Below are 15,037 nucleotides of genomic sequence, written 5' to 3' on the forward strand. Positions count from 1 at the left end.
TGAGAAAAGCTTTACTATTGAATTGGCAGTGGGCATTTTGGTTTTCTTACTTCTTATGAATATATAAACTGTTTCTGTTTGTGGTTTTTATATTTCCAAGTGGTTGTTTCTCAGAAGGGGAGCACCATCCTTCCTTGGATTTTTACTAATGAAGTGACTGGTTGCTCACCTGTTTTGAACTGGAATTTTAAGCACCCTCAATTATTTCTTTGATTTAGAATGGTCTTTGTGCTGGACTGTGTCTTCGTTTATTATTATGCTTGTATTGCCATTGCAAAAGACTCATGTACAAGTAAAAACATTTGACCAAATTCTATAATGTATTTTGTTCTTTACAGTGGTATAATTTTACCTTGCAAATCGTACCTCTCTGTGTACCATCAAATAACTATATCCTTTTCTTAACTTTTGGTTTTACTTTGTTGACAGTGCAGCTTAACACTGTTTCTGGAGCATTATAACAATTATGATGGGATAAGTAAATAAAGAAGAAAAAATTACCTGTTTTTTCTTGGTTTCCGTTTTTCTTCTTGGATTGATTTCTAAGAAAACATCAAGCAATTTTAAAAAAATTGCATCACTTTTTTTTAACACTGGAGCGTTTTTACGCAAAGGTCCAATACATGGGCATGTTAAATATGAGACTTTTCTATAATTCTTACTAAGAAAAATATGAAAAACATAATTTGTCAAGCAAAAAAAAAGTATGTGCTGTAGCAATTTTTAGTAATCTTTGTGCTTGTTTATCTGTATAAGAAAATGCTGCTAGTACTGGTAACTATACTGTACACAAATAAAAGAAACTAATCAGAAGAAGGAGGGGAACATCAAACTTCCAAATCCTATATCTGCTTTAATAAAATTGACAAACACTGTCCAATTTAGGCAGACTTTTATATATGCTATGCCAGTTTATATGGATATTAGCTATTCACTGTGAGGAGGCCCAAACTCATTCTCAACAAATGGTTTTACAAAAGGCAGCTCATGCCAGCCCAACCTGATTTCTTTCTTTAAGAAAATAACTCGGGATTTTTTAGACAAAGGAAACGCAGTAGATCTAATCAACCTGGATTTCAGTAAGGCATTTGACACAGTTCCACATGGGAAATTATTAGTTCAACTGGAGAAGATGGGGATAAGGTGGATAAGGAACTGGTTAAAGGGGAGACTACAACAGGTCATACTGAAAGGTGAACTCACAGGCTGGGGGAAGGTTACTAATGGGGTTCCTCAGGGATCGGTCTTGGGGGGACCAATCTTATTTAACATTTTCATTAATGACAGTGGCACATAAAGTCGGAGTGTGCCAGTAAAATTTGCGGATGACATAAAGTTGGGAGATATTGCATATAAGGAGGAGGTCTAGAATATCATACAAAAAGATCTGGATGACCTTGAAAACTGGAATCATAGAAATGGGATGAAATTTAATAGTGCAAGTTCATGAACTTAGGGACTAACAACAAGAATTTTTGCTGCAAGCTGGGGACATATCTGTTGGAAGGGACAGAGGAGGAGGAAGACCTGGGTGTATTGGTTGATCACAGGATGACTATGAGCTGCCAATGTGATGAGACCGTGAAAGAGGCTACTGTAGTCCAAGGTCCATCAGGTGAGGTATTTCAGTAGAGATAAAGACATGTTATTACCATTATACAAGGCACTGGTGAAACCTCATCTTGACTACTGTGTGCAGTTCTGGTCTCACGCATTTAAGAAAGATAAATTTAAAGTGGAACAGATGCAGAGAATGGCTACTAGGAGGAAAACCTACGTCATGATAGGAGACTTAAGGAGTTTGGCTTGTTTAGCCTAACCAAAAGAAGGCTGAGGGGAGATATGATTGCTCTCTATAAATACATCAGAGGGATAAATACCAGGGAGGGAGAGGTGTTATTTAAGTTAAGCGTCGAAGTGGACACAAGAACAAAGGGATATAAACTGGCTATCAAGAAGTTTAGGTTTGAAATTAGATAAAGGTTTCTAACAATTAGAGGAGTGAAGTTCTGGAACAGCCTTCCAAGGGAAGCAGTGGGGACAAAAATCCAAAATGACTTCAAGACAGTGCTTGATAAGTTTATGGTGGGAATCGTATGATGAGACTGCCTATAATGGCATGTGGCCCATGTGACTGCTACTATCAAATATCCCCAATGGCCAGATATGGGACACTAGATGGGGAGGGCTCTGAGTTACTACAGAGAATTCTTTCCCAGGTGTCTGGCTGGTGGGTCTTGCCCAGATGTTCAGGGACCAACTGACCACCATATTTGGGGTCAGGAAGGAATTTTGCCCCAGTTCAGATTGGCAGAGACCCTCAGGTTTTTTCGCCTTCCTCTGCACCTTGGAGATGGACCACTTCCAGGTTTTAACTAGAGTAAATGGTGGATTCTTTGTAACCTGAAGTCTTTAAATCATGATTTGAGAATTTCAGTAACTCAGCCAGAGGTTATGGGTCTACTAAAGGAGTGGGTAGGTGAGGTTCTGTGGCCTGCAATGTGCAGGAGATCAGACTAGGTGATCACGATTGTCCCGTCAGGCCTTGAAGTCCGAGTCTAAATTCAATGGGAGTTTTGTCACTGGCTTTACAGAAAAAACTGGACTGGGTCCATATATTATAAGCAGTGTACTCTGCTGAAATATGTTACCATTGGGATACATACCCTCCAAAGATGCAGAGGAGTGAGAGTTATTTGAGAATGTGAATAATTTCTAATCTATAATAGATTTCTCTCTTTTCAGAGAAAGCAATGCTATGCCGCAGCATTTAGAACAGCATGACTGTTCAAAAGTAATATATTTTAAAGTTTAGAATGGACCTAATTTTGATCTTTCTTATACTGATATAAATCAATAGTAATTCCATGAAAGCTAGCGAATTATACTGGTTTAAAACCAGTGTGAAAAGAAAATCAGAATCCTTTCCTATAACCACCATATTTAGGGTACTGCAACTGATATAGCATAGATCAGTGGTGGGCAACCTGCAGCCCGTCAGGGTAATCCGCTGGCAGACCGCGAGACAGTTTGTTTACATTGACCGTCCACAGGCACGGCCGCCCGCAGCTCCCAGTGGCTGCGGTTCACCGTTCCTGGCCAATGGGAGCTGTGGGAAGCGGATTACCTTGATGGGCTGTGTGTGGCCCACATGCCCCAGGTTGCCCACCACTGGCATAGATTCTTGAGTTCATAACCAAGTACAAAAAGATAGCTCTCCTTTTAATGTGATAGGATGACTATAAATAAATATAGCTATTGTTGCCTTACTAGCATTGTAAAAATCAATGGGCCATATTCTGCCCTCATTTACACCAGTGCAACACTCTGCACTTCTGTGGGGTTGCATGGAGATAAGTGAAGGCGGAATGTGGCTTGTTAATTAATTAATACTGAGAACACTGTGTGAGATATGTACCAGTTCGTGTTGTTGTCCCCACTTTTACAGATGGGGACTGTGAGGTGGAGTGAGTCAGAGCAAAATTTTCAAGGACATCCACCAATATTGTAGGTTGGAAATCATTTTCAATATTTCAATTATTTTTGTCCCAAGTTGAGAGGAAAAGCCCAAATTTCAAAATTTTTGCAGAACAAAATTATGGAAGAAAAAATGTTTGCTCGAAAGATTTCATTCTCATATATTCAAAATGTTTCATTTAGATTTCAATCCTTTTTATTTTATATAGAAAACAAGTAAGTACACCTCTACCTTGATATAACGCTGTCCTCAGGAGCCAAAAAATCTTACCGCGTTATAGGTGAAACCACGTTATATCAAACTTGCTTTGATCCACTGGAGTGCGCAGCCCCACCTCCCTGGAGCACTGCTTTACCGCGTTATATCCAAATTCGTGTTATATCGGGTCACGTTATATCGGGGTAGAGGTGTATATTTTGAAATGAAAAGTTGTTTCAAAACAAAACAATTAAAACTTTTCATTCCAAACATGTCTAAATGGGACATTTTCTAAATGTTTTCCCCCAATTATTTAAAATGAAATATCATCAAAATGATAATGTGAAAAAAATTGGTTTAATCAAAATGACATTTTCTTTGGATGAAATTTTTCAACCAGCTCTAATTTTTGCATGCCCAGTTTGAGACACCTAGAGTGGGTCTACACTGCAGTTAGACACTTGTGGCTGGCCCATGCCAGCTGACTTGGGCTGTTTAATTGTGGTGTAGATGTTCGGGCTCAAACTGCAGCCTGAACTCTGGGACCTTCCCACCTTGCAGGGTCCTAGAGCATGGGCTCCATCTAAGGCCCAAAGATCTAGACTGCTGGGCCTTAAACTTTGCCACTGTATCCAATGTCAGCAAGAGAGGCTCACTCACTCTTGAAAAATAAACAATTGACTGACAATAATGTTAATTCATATTTTGAAAACTACTACTGAAAATTAGGTTCAAAGATGCCCAGTTTTTGCTGATACCAAGTCAGACAAATAACAAATGAGTTTTCATAAAGTACCAAGATTCTTCACCTAACTGTTTGATCTTTGCTTTGTGGATACACTTTGCACCAATAACACATTTACTTTAAGATGTTAATTTCTTCACATAAAATTCCAAATACAGAATTCTGTGTTACGCTTTACATTTAAAAGTCCTAAACCTCACAAGACTTGTTTTCCAGTAAACAGGTCCTATTCAACATATGCCCATCTCTATTTCAAAATATGAATGTTTCAGTGATAACTTCTTTTATCCTGCTCCTTTGTAATAATTTCCACTGAGAGGGGGCCAATTGTGACAGTCAGTTTAATCAACTGTACTCTTACCTGATGTTAAAATAGGCCAGTGAGAGACATATGCCTCTAACAAATGTACTTAATTGCTCTCTTTATAGGAACCTTCTGAACTGCTTTTTAAATGTCCCTCTTTCTGCTCACCTGCTTGCCTTTTTCAGTGTTGAATGGCATTACAGTCAAGAGTGGAAAGCAGACACTGATATTTGAATCTGGACCAAAAGCTTTACATGGAGACAGTCAAATCCATTAGTTTACTGAGCTGCTTGTCTTCTCCAGTTCCTTCAAAACAGTGATCTGACATTTGGTAAAGGGAGCTGTATACCAACACTGCATATTTTAATATTTGCTCTCTAGGCAAGATCAGACTCTAAATATATTACAGTGATGGCAGTCATTATAAATACCTAGATAGACAGGTCACATAAATACTTCACCCACCTTGTCTGTCTGTCTAGGTAATATCTTATTACCTCACCCACCCTGTCTCTCTAACATCCTGGGACCAACATGGCTACAACACTGCATACAACAATAATAAAAAGAGTAAGTGTGAATCTTGGGTTGTTTGAAATCTGGCTATGGATTTGAATTTTGTGGCCCATCCGTTTTTACTGGAAGGGAGTGTCTTCTGCCCATTGTAAAGGATAGGCTTGACAAGATATGCCTGGCAGGTTTTGCCCACAAAAGTTAGTCAAGCTTACATGTATTAGAGTATAGTATGTGGAATCTTCAGGACTATTTAAAGTTTTGGGTGTCCGCGGTCTCCTTGGTGGTCGCTGTAGGGGATGAAAGTCTTCTGATTTGGTGGCAACTGTAAAAAAGAGCAAGAGACACTCATGTTCATTTGTTCACAGGATGAGTGTGCGTCATAAATGTCTCTCTTGTTATGTTTTTATCTGACAATGAAAAAACACTTTCAGCTTTTAACACTTAAAAAAAAGTAAGTGTTTTGGACATTTCCAGGACCATGCTTGGAAGAAATGTAGATCTGTTAAACCCACCTTCAACAATGCCCATAACACAGATCACATAGAAATTGCCATGTTGGAACAGATCAATGGTCCATCTAGTATGGAACGCTCTCTCTGACACAGGCTAATGCTGGATGTTTCAAGAAAAGGTGCTGGGAGCCAGTGATCAGGTATTTCTCTGTGCCCTTTGTCCTTTTCCCTGTCCTGTATGGAAACTTGTCCATTTAATTCCTTATAGCTAAGGCTGTGAGTTTGTCACTGAGGTCACGGATTCCATGACTTTCCATGACCCCCCTGACTTCTGCAGCGGTCGGTGTGGCTGGCTCCAGGGCTGCCTGAGCAGCTTAGGCAGCCCCTGGGCCAATTGCACTGGCTGCCGCTGGGGCAGTCTCAGTCCACCGCCTCCCCCACCCCCCAGCAGCAGCAGGAGGAGTTTGGGTGGGGAGCTCAGGGCTGGGGGTTGGGGTGTGGGAGGGGGTGAGGGTTCTGGGTGGTGCTTATCTTGGGGGGACTCCTCAGAAGCGGCAACATGTCCCTCCCTTTCAGCTCCTAGCTCCGTGCGCTGCTTCTGCCCGCAGGCACCATGCCCGCAGTTCCCGTTGGCCGCGATTCCTGGTCAATGGGAGCTGCGGAGCTGACAGTGCGTGGACCTAGGAGCTTAGGGAGGGACATGTCGTTGCTCCCAAGCAGCTGGGTAGGGAGCCTGCCAATCCCACCAACTCCCACCCCCCAGCACCAGCGGGGGGCCCCAGGCTTCTCCCACCCGAGCACCCGCAGTGCCCCTTGGACCACCCCCCCGAGCACCGGCGTCCCCCCCAGACCATCTCCCCCAAGCACCTGCACCCCTCCCTATACACCTGTGGCATCCCCCGGGCCACCCCCCAGAGCACTCGCGGCCCAGGCTGCCACTCTCCCAGCACCTGCAGCACCCCCCGGGCCATCCCCCCGCGAGCACCCCTCCCCCCCAGATTTAGTCAGGGATATAGTACAAGTCATGGACAGGTTACTTGCTGTGAATTTTTGTTTACTGCCTATGACCCGTCCATGACTTTTACTAAAAATACACATGACTAAAACATAGCCTTACTTCTAGCCACTGTTTAAGTGCTCAGATTTTTTAGTGTCCTAGTTGGGCGCATTTATCTGTAGATTCAACTGCAATCTCATCATCCAATCTCCTTAATTATCTGTCACTTAATCTAGTATAATTGAAAATATAGCTAACGGGGATCTGGTTTATTTCACCTCACTGAACAATGGCTTTCCATTCCTTTATCACATACTAAAGTCACGGCTCCCTGTAGTTGCAGCCTGTACCTTACAGGCATTCGCAAGAAATTGAACATTGGTTGGCAAGTAGAAATCATGAGAATGAGAATCAGGCCTAATGTCTTTATTTTTGTTATGCACATTCCTCTTTTATATGAAACCAAACACCTCTAAAGACTTATTCACATATGCTACTGAAAAGCCAGTAACATATAAACATGTCCTCCACTGAATGAGATATTGCTAATGCCAGGAGTCCCATTTTTTACCTATTAAAAGGTTGATTCTTGGAGACAAGAAAAGAGCAGAATTTACACTTGTTAATGATTTTAAATGTAAGAAGTGAGCAACCCTGCATGAAAAAAATGTTACTTCCAGAACTGTAAAAGCATAAGAAATATCATCAGACATTTATCTTATCTCATTCTCCAGTCTTTCCACCAATGTGAATATGACCAGAGCAACATGCGCCATATTTAATGGAAAATATTACAAGTAGAGCTGGTCAGAATATTTTTTCACAAAATGTATTTTCATCAAAAGATGCTGTTTTGTCAAAACCAAAACTTTGCCAGGAGGGATCGGTTTTGACAAAGATTTTGATGGGAAGATTTCCGAGTTCCAGGGCACGGGAGAGACCCCTAAAATAAAAAACTGGCCCTTTTTGTTCCAAAAATGGACATTTTTCACACATTTCTGTTTCATGAAAACATTAAAAAGATTTTGTTTTCATTCTGATGCAGAATGAAACCAAATTTGTAAACATTGAAAGTTGTCATAAAACAGAATTGTCATCCCCTGGCCTGCTCTGATTTCAGAGTTAGATATTGGCATCTGAGCTACACTGGTTGGTAAATATGAAACAAAATAGAAAATAAAAGTTCTCTGGACATCCTGAAATTGCTTCATGAAAAGCACACAGCTTTTATATTGACTCTTCTGTGCTGAAGGGTAGTAAGTATTAATACCCGTTGAGGTCCTGCACACCCAATCTAAACACTTGCATGCACCATGTGCATCATAGAAGATTAATCCAAAAGCTATGTCAAGGCCAGATCATTTCCTTGGTTCTGTGCAAAGAAGAACCCTCTGTGGATCATAGTCTCTTCACATGGAAAGGGAGAGCCAGGCACCTCTACATCAGTGTTCCCTTTCCTTTAAATCCATGGAGGACTCTGTGGTTGTGGGGAACCAGGAGTATACAGGGAGTGACTGAGGCAGGAGATGAGCATCGTCCCCCCTGTGCTCAGCATCAACACCAGAGGAAAGTTAATAAAGACAGTGACATCTGTGGAGCTTCCTTCACACTGGGATGGCCCCAGGGTAGGCACTGCTGAGGTGCCTGTAGCAGTGAAGCTGTGTTGGTGCCCTGTTAACAGGGAGCAGGGCAAAGCCAAGGGATAACGTGAGAGTACAGGATCTCGGCACTGATGGCATTGTGTCCCAGTATATCTTCAAGACTGGCTGGGTTTTAGGCTGGGCCCCTGGTCTTCCCTTCCCCACAACAAAATAATTCAGAGGAAACTCCATGAGGGAAACTTCTGAGTTTCCTGGCCCATACATGGATATTGTACTTGGGGACAGAATCTGCCCCACAATGGCTTATTCACATTGCTAACTACTGAAAGTATATTCCGCTGCAATGGTAATCCATTGAAGTACTGCTGTTCTCCCTGAAGTGAGTTTTGCCCATGAACCAGAGTGCTAACAACGCTCAGGTGGGTAAGGAAGGAAAGAATACATTTTGTTCTCTAAGGGCACGTCTGCACTGAAATTAAAAACCTGGGGATGGCTCATGCCAGCTGACTTGGGCTCACAGGGCTTGGGCTGCGGGGACATCCGTGCTTGGGCTGCAGCCCTAACTCTGGGACCCTCCTTGCAGGGTCCTAGAGCCTGGGCTCCAGCCCAAGCTCAAATGTCTACACCTCAATTAAACAGCCCTTTAGTCTGACTCCCAAAAGCCTGAGTCAGCTGGCATGGGCCAGGTATGGGTGTCTAATTGCAGTGTAGATATATCCTAATAGCTCCCAGAAATTTTTGTTTATTTTACTCTGGGGAAGTAAAATCTATTCTACCTACATCATAACACCTTTTTAATTAAGAATGTGGCACAAGTAGTTATAATGAGAAATGATCATCAGTGTTGGCACCTGGAAAATTAGCTGTATACGTTTTTTGTTATGTGTGATAAATAAGGCTTGTAAAGGTCACTGGTATATTGAGGAGCCAGAAGGAATAATGTTAATTTAAACTGTAATAGGGTAATGATTCCATTTATTGTTTCAGCTTCTTATCTGAAATGCAAACTGCTCCTAATGTAATGAATGGACTATTATCTCAACATTTTACCTTTAAGAGAACAATGGTATTTTTCAAAGTCCGGGTATAGATAATTCACTTTAGACAATGAAATTTACATACAACTAATTCATTTTACTAAATTGAGATTAAATATGAATCATAGTTTCATTTAAACAGATATACTGGGCCTAATACAGATACATTCTACTTTACTGATTCTACTCTTGTTATGATGCTGGTTTTACACTGGGGCAATTCAATTGGCTTCAGTGGCGTTATGGTTGACTTACACAGAAGATAGAGTAGAGTCAATCCCATTGTATTTTATTTGCAAACACATCAGGAGTCTAAATCAGAAATTATAACCTAAAATGATAAAAGTAGTTTAATTAACTATAATAAAAACTCTGTTATATGTTTTCAAAAATTGTATCTGAGTGATTGCTATGATCACATGAAAATCTGGAAAAAATGAACAAAAATGTGGAGCATTAGGAAAAACCCAAGAAAGTAGATCTGTTGTTTTTATAGTCACACAAGAGATCATTACCCTACCTGCTATCACATTATTCATTATCTTATCTGACACATCATCACTGTCAAAGACCTAAAGTATACTTCTCTTTCAGATGAAAAGTATTCCAGTCGAAATTAGCTGAGAGAGTCACTCCTTTGCATAGCTGTGCTGAAAATTACTCTTCCTACACTCAGAAAAATTATTTTAACGATCATAAGGTCTCAGTAAGACAACTTGCTTTGATTACTGAAAATTATATTGCTAACAAGAGCATCTTTTTACTTAGACCTAAATCATTTGGAAAAATCTGCCAACATAAATGTCTATATTATACTTTCCATATACATATCTAAATTTGACTTGCATGCCCTTGCTTCATGGATGAGATGAGGGTTCAATTGGTTCAAGTTACTTCCGCCTTCCTCTATTTTTTCCAACTCCTATAAATCTCCTGAGTCTGGAAATCTTTATTTCCTGCCTTTTCATCAAATGGAGCTCTCCTTCTATATATTCAGCCCCAATGGGATTAAGCACAATTCTTGCAAGTTCCAAGCAGCCTCTGCTAGCTCTACTACCAGCTGCTATAGACATTTTCTCTTTCAATACATCACTTCCTGTTACATACCACAGAGGCTAACTGTGCAATTACTATAATATCTTGGAGATGCAAACTGATAGGCCAAATTCTACTTTCAGTTACACTGGTGTAAATCTGAAGTTGATGGAGTAAGTCCAGATTTGAGGAACACCAGTGTAACTGAGAGGAGAACTTGAGTAGTAGTAATTGAGATTAGGAGCCATAGCAGTGATGAAGTTGGTTTCAGGGGCTTTACATGCTGCAGTACTGACACCAGAAACTATGAAAAAAGAAGTTAGGGGGACTGAATTATTATTCTGGAGAACAGCAGGCCCTTTAAGATTATAACCCTAAAACTCTGAATTTCCCTTCTTTGTGAAGTTCCAAAGAAAGCCACAGATGTGTCTGGATTTATTTTTTGAATTATCCAAGATGTAACTCCATTGATTCACATGGAGTTACACCACAGGCGAATTTAGCCCTACTCAGAATTTAGTTCACTTACCCAGAGAGTCAACTAGTGGTTCATAGATTTTTTTCTGCTCTTAGTTTTGTGTGTTCTTTTCTTATGAAATACAAATACTGTAGTTGGTATTTGTAATATGGGACAACTCATTATGCATAGAGTCATGAAATCTGCTTTTCATTAGTTGTCAATACTACCAGAGAACTTCTACTTACTAGGTTTTGGTTGGAAGGCAAATTAGATTCATGAACCTTAGAGAAGATGAATTTCTGTGTGCTTGTTTTCCAGACATTCAGCACACCATTGCAGTGGGTGATGAGACAGAAAGCAGGAGGAAAATCATCCCTTTCTATCAGGCCCATTAAACTTTGCTTCTAGAGTCTGTTACTCAGAAAAGGGTCTCTCATGGTGCCTGATCTCTCCATAGTAAATTACAAGATGGCATAATTTTGTCCAGGGTTTCACGTGCATCTAGGAGGAGCTGACCAGCTGGGCTTTATTTCTGAATATTTGAAAGGAAAAATAATACTTTATAGCTAATTTAAATATTTCTAAAGCACCTATCACTCTGGTATTCAGGTGCTACTGGCACTCATATGGTACTTTTAATCTCCAGGTTTCATTACACTTTACAAAGATGGGTGAGCATTATTATCCCTATTTTACTGATGCGGTAACAGAGACACAGAAAGGTTAAGTGACTTGCTCAAGGTTACGTGACAGCAAGTCATTAGCACAGTCAGGAATAGAAGCTACATCTCCTGACTCTCCACTCTATACACCATAGCTATTATGCAAACAGGCCACCATCAGTGACATACATGGATGTATCAGTAGGGAAAAAATTTAGTGGATAAGGAGAATTTAGAATAAAAAATGTTAATATTACATAAAACATTACATTTATTGAGATTCTATCATTAGGAATACAGCTGAACAGCTAAAAAAAAAGATTCTGTTCAGACAGCATGAGTGCACACCATGAATACAATCACAATCAATAGCTAAAACAAGGAGGTTTTGCTTTAGTGACTTAGATTTTTTTTTTTTTGAACCTTAACAATAGCATTCACTATAATCTATGCTCAGGAAGGCAAATTTTTTGTGCTGTATGGGCATGAAACACCCTATCAAAATTTATGTTTGTGCAAGTGATACTCAAATGTTTAAGAAGGACAAGTTTGGATTCCAAAAGTATGGCATAGATTTATATAGGATCAAGGTGGCAAATTCACTGATCAAGTATGTGAGTAGGATGGTTGGCAGTTAATGTTAAGAAATGTTTAACAGTTCTGTTAGGAAATTAAAGCTATTAGAATCTACAATTTTGTTGTATTGTCTGGCACCAAGCAACAAAAACTAAACAGAGGTGAGAGAGTTAACTCAAAGGCCTTCCTACTTCATTACTTCGCCCTTATTCAGGCAAAGCACTGACTGACCAAAAAAAAAAAAAGAATATATTTCAGGATTTGGACCATCCACAGGCGCTGACTTTTGTTTTCGCTGGTGGGTGCTCCTCTCTGCCTCCTCAGCCCACACAAGCGGCAGGTGTGGGTTTGGGGGGGGGGGGGGGGGGAGAGGGGGAGGGGAAGAGGCTGAGCGGGGCTGGGGCTTCGGGGCGGAGCACAGGCAGAGCAGGGGCGGGGTCACAGTAAGGGCGCTGGGGCCCACAAAAGATTAATCTGGCCCTGCGGGTGCTAAGCATCCCCTATTTTTTTTGGTCGGTGCTTGAGCCCTGGAGCACCCACAGTGTCGGCACCTATGTTCACAGCTATTTGTACGTGTTCTGAGCAAGGCAGCAGGAATTCTCTAGAAATTGGGGTGAGCATCTGTGCATTAGTTTGAAATATTCAAGTACCCACTGCCGAAGTAAGAAAAGCTTGAAGAAGGTCAGTAAATATCACTCGCCCCTGCAGGCTTAGCAATAGCTGCAGATTCCTGGTGTATTGATATTTTGGCAGTGGTCCAGAACTGAGAGCTCAATCCTGCAATGGACTAAGTGCTGTCAACTTCTACTGACTTAAATGGGAGGTGAAGGTGCTGAGCCTCTTTCAGGATCATGCTCTGGGCATACCACATTTAGGACTAGCACAACAATAAATCCTTTGTAGAAACGAATGCCTTGTCTCTGAGCTGCTTGTAATCTGAGATCAGTGAAGCCCAGGACGGGATGGATGGGACAAAGTGGCTGTATACCACCTGTCTGGCCCCCTGGATTCTGTGCCCTGCCAGGGATCTGTCCAGTTCCCAGCATAAACTAGAGCTTCCAGAGGGTTGCTTTCAGGGCTGGTTCTAGGGGTGAGTGAGCAGGTGAGCTGTTGCTTGGCTGCTTGGGTGAGTGGGGGAACCAAAAATATTTTCCATCAGCAAAACAGCTAGGGTTGCTACTGGCTGCTTTAACTGACACTTGGCTGCCACAGCACCTAAAGGGCCTGTGAAGGGGCGCTAATCTCTGGAGTGCCTCCAAGTGGCAGGGTGTAGCACCACAGTCCTTTTATCACTCCTGGTTTGCCTGCAGGCGGATGTTGGTGTGTCTTCAGTGGGTTGGCCCTCTGGCTGAGTCACAAAGTCCTTCTGGGGTAGTAAAGAGTCCAATGAATAATCTATTTTGCCCTCACTACAGTCTTCAGCCCTGGCTCTGGGCCCATTGAATTCTGCCCTTTCTTCAGGTTCCCAAATAAGTCCTGTCCCCTTCTTAGGGTTTCTGCCAATTTACCTGCAGCTGGTAGAGGAATCCAGGCCCATCCAACTCCAGGTTCCACCCCACAGACCCTCTAAACAGCAGCCAGATATGGCTCAATTCAATTAGTTCCTGCTTCTTCCCTAGGCCTATTCCCACCTGGCCCCTTTTGGCTTCACCTTTATCTCAGGGTTAAGGGTCTTGGGTCCTCTTTCTGCAAACCCAGCTATGCAAAATACAGCCAGATACAAACTCTGGCTGTCCCTTGAGCTTCTGGCCAGAGCAGAGGACCCTTCCTCACACCTCTGGTCCCAACTAGGAACTGACCTTTTAGGCCACTCAACTTCTTTTATCTGGGCCTGCTGGACTCTGATTGGCTGTCACTAGTCCTTCTGGCCCTTGGAGGATCAGGTCTCTCTAGCTTCCAAGATGGCTGCTTCAGTGAGGCCTCTCTAGGCAAGGTTGGAGGATCCACCTTTACTGCTCTTTTCCTCCCACCTCGCTGCTTTCTGGGGTCTGGTGTAGTAGGACTGCAGGGCCCCCTGTAGGGAGCTGCAAAGGCCAGGTACAGCCCATCACAGGACCATTACAGCAGCCAAAAAATGACTGGACAGCAGAAGGAGTTGGTTGCGTCACTTTCCCTAGCCATGCCCCTCTGCTGGAGGGTTGTTCGGAAGGGGACCGAGCAGGGCTGTTCTGCTGGCCCTATGCCATCTAGAGATTCCCCCTACATCTGGGTAACTCCCGAGAAGCTAGTTATACCTGCATTCTGACAGCTTAAAGCAGAAGGAACATAAGCCCAAATCAGGGCCAAAACACCTGAATCTTCACTCCCTTGCATACTGGGCTAGGTCCTCAGATGTATCAGAGCTCCTCATGCTTTGCCAGGACCAAGAGGGGGTAATCTGGAGTGGATCTTTTGCACCCATTTGAATTTCACCCTAAAAGTAGAAAATTCTTTAGTGGAGCTTTTGCATTTGATCTTCCATTTAGGTACTTGAGGTGATGGGCATCATCATTTTCCTGGAAAGAGATATATTCTGTAAATCCTGCTAGTGAACAGCCTATGGAGACTGGTTCATTTCAGGAACCTTGCACGGATTGCCTCATGCCTTTTTGTAAAACTGGACCAAAGTTCTTTTACAGCCTATTTAAAAAACCTGCTGAAATAAGATTACTTTGGCCTTCTCGACACAGATGTATTTTTAAAAAAACTGCATATTTTGCATTTTTTTTATGAAATTGAACATACTTTAAAACCTTTTACATTGGCACAACCACATCAGCCAGTTCTCCTGCAGCCCCTTACCTTCTGTGATTAGTAGAAATAATTTTCTGCAAAGTATAAAAATGTTATCTTTGGAGCTGCTAAGCTGTCAAAATGAACAATGCCAGTCTATTCGTAGATAAAGGCAGACGCGTTCCTGTTTGGCATACAAAATGCAATTCTAGATTCATGCGTACAGCTGTAAAATGACACATTAAACAAGTGATGTTGAGGAAA

At 41.8% G+C, this 15,037-nt stretch overlaps 1 protein-coding gene across 2 annotated transcripts in view; it reads right to left on the bottom strand.

The window, feature by feature from the left end:
- Positions 1–15,037, bottom strand: part of MYO3A (myosin IIIA) — a 200,148-nt gene that overhangs the window by 6,301 nt on the left and 178,810 nt on the right. For both annotated transcript variants that reach the window (XM_005302809.3, XM_065586866.1), the window contains 2 exons: positions 5,454–5,563; positions 502–542 (listed from right to left, as the gene is read on the bottom strand). In XM_005302809.3, coding sequence (XP_005302866.2) covers positions 502–542; positions 5,454–5,563 — 151 coding nt within the window. The remainder of the gene's footprint in view (positions 1–501; positions 543–5,453; positions 5,564–15,037) is intronic.

This window comes from Chrysemys picta, chromosome 2 (genome assembly GCF_011386835.1).
Source record: "Chrysemys picta bellii isolate R12L10 chromosome 2, ASM1138683v2, whole genome shotgun sequence".
NCBI lineage: Eukaryota > Metazoa > Chordata > Testudines > Emydidae > Chrysemys > Chrysemys picta.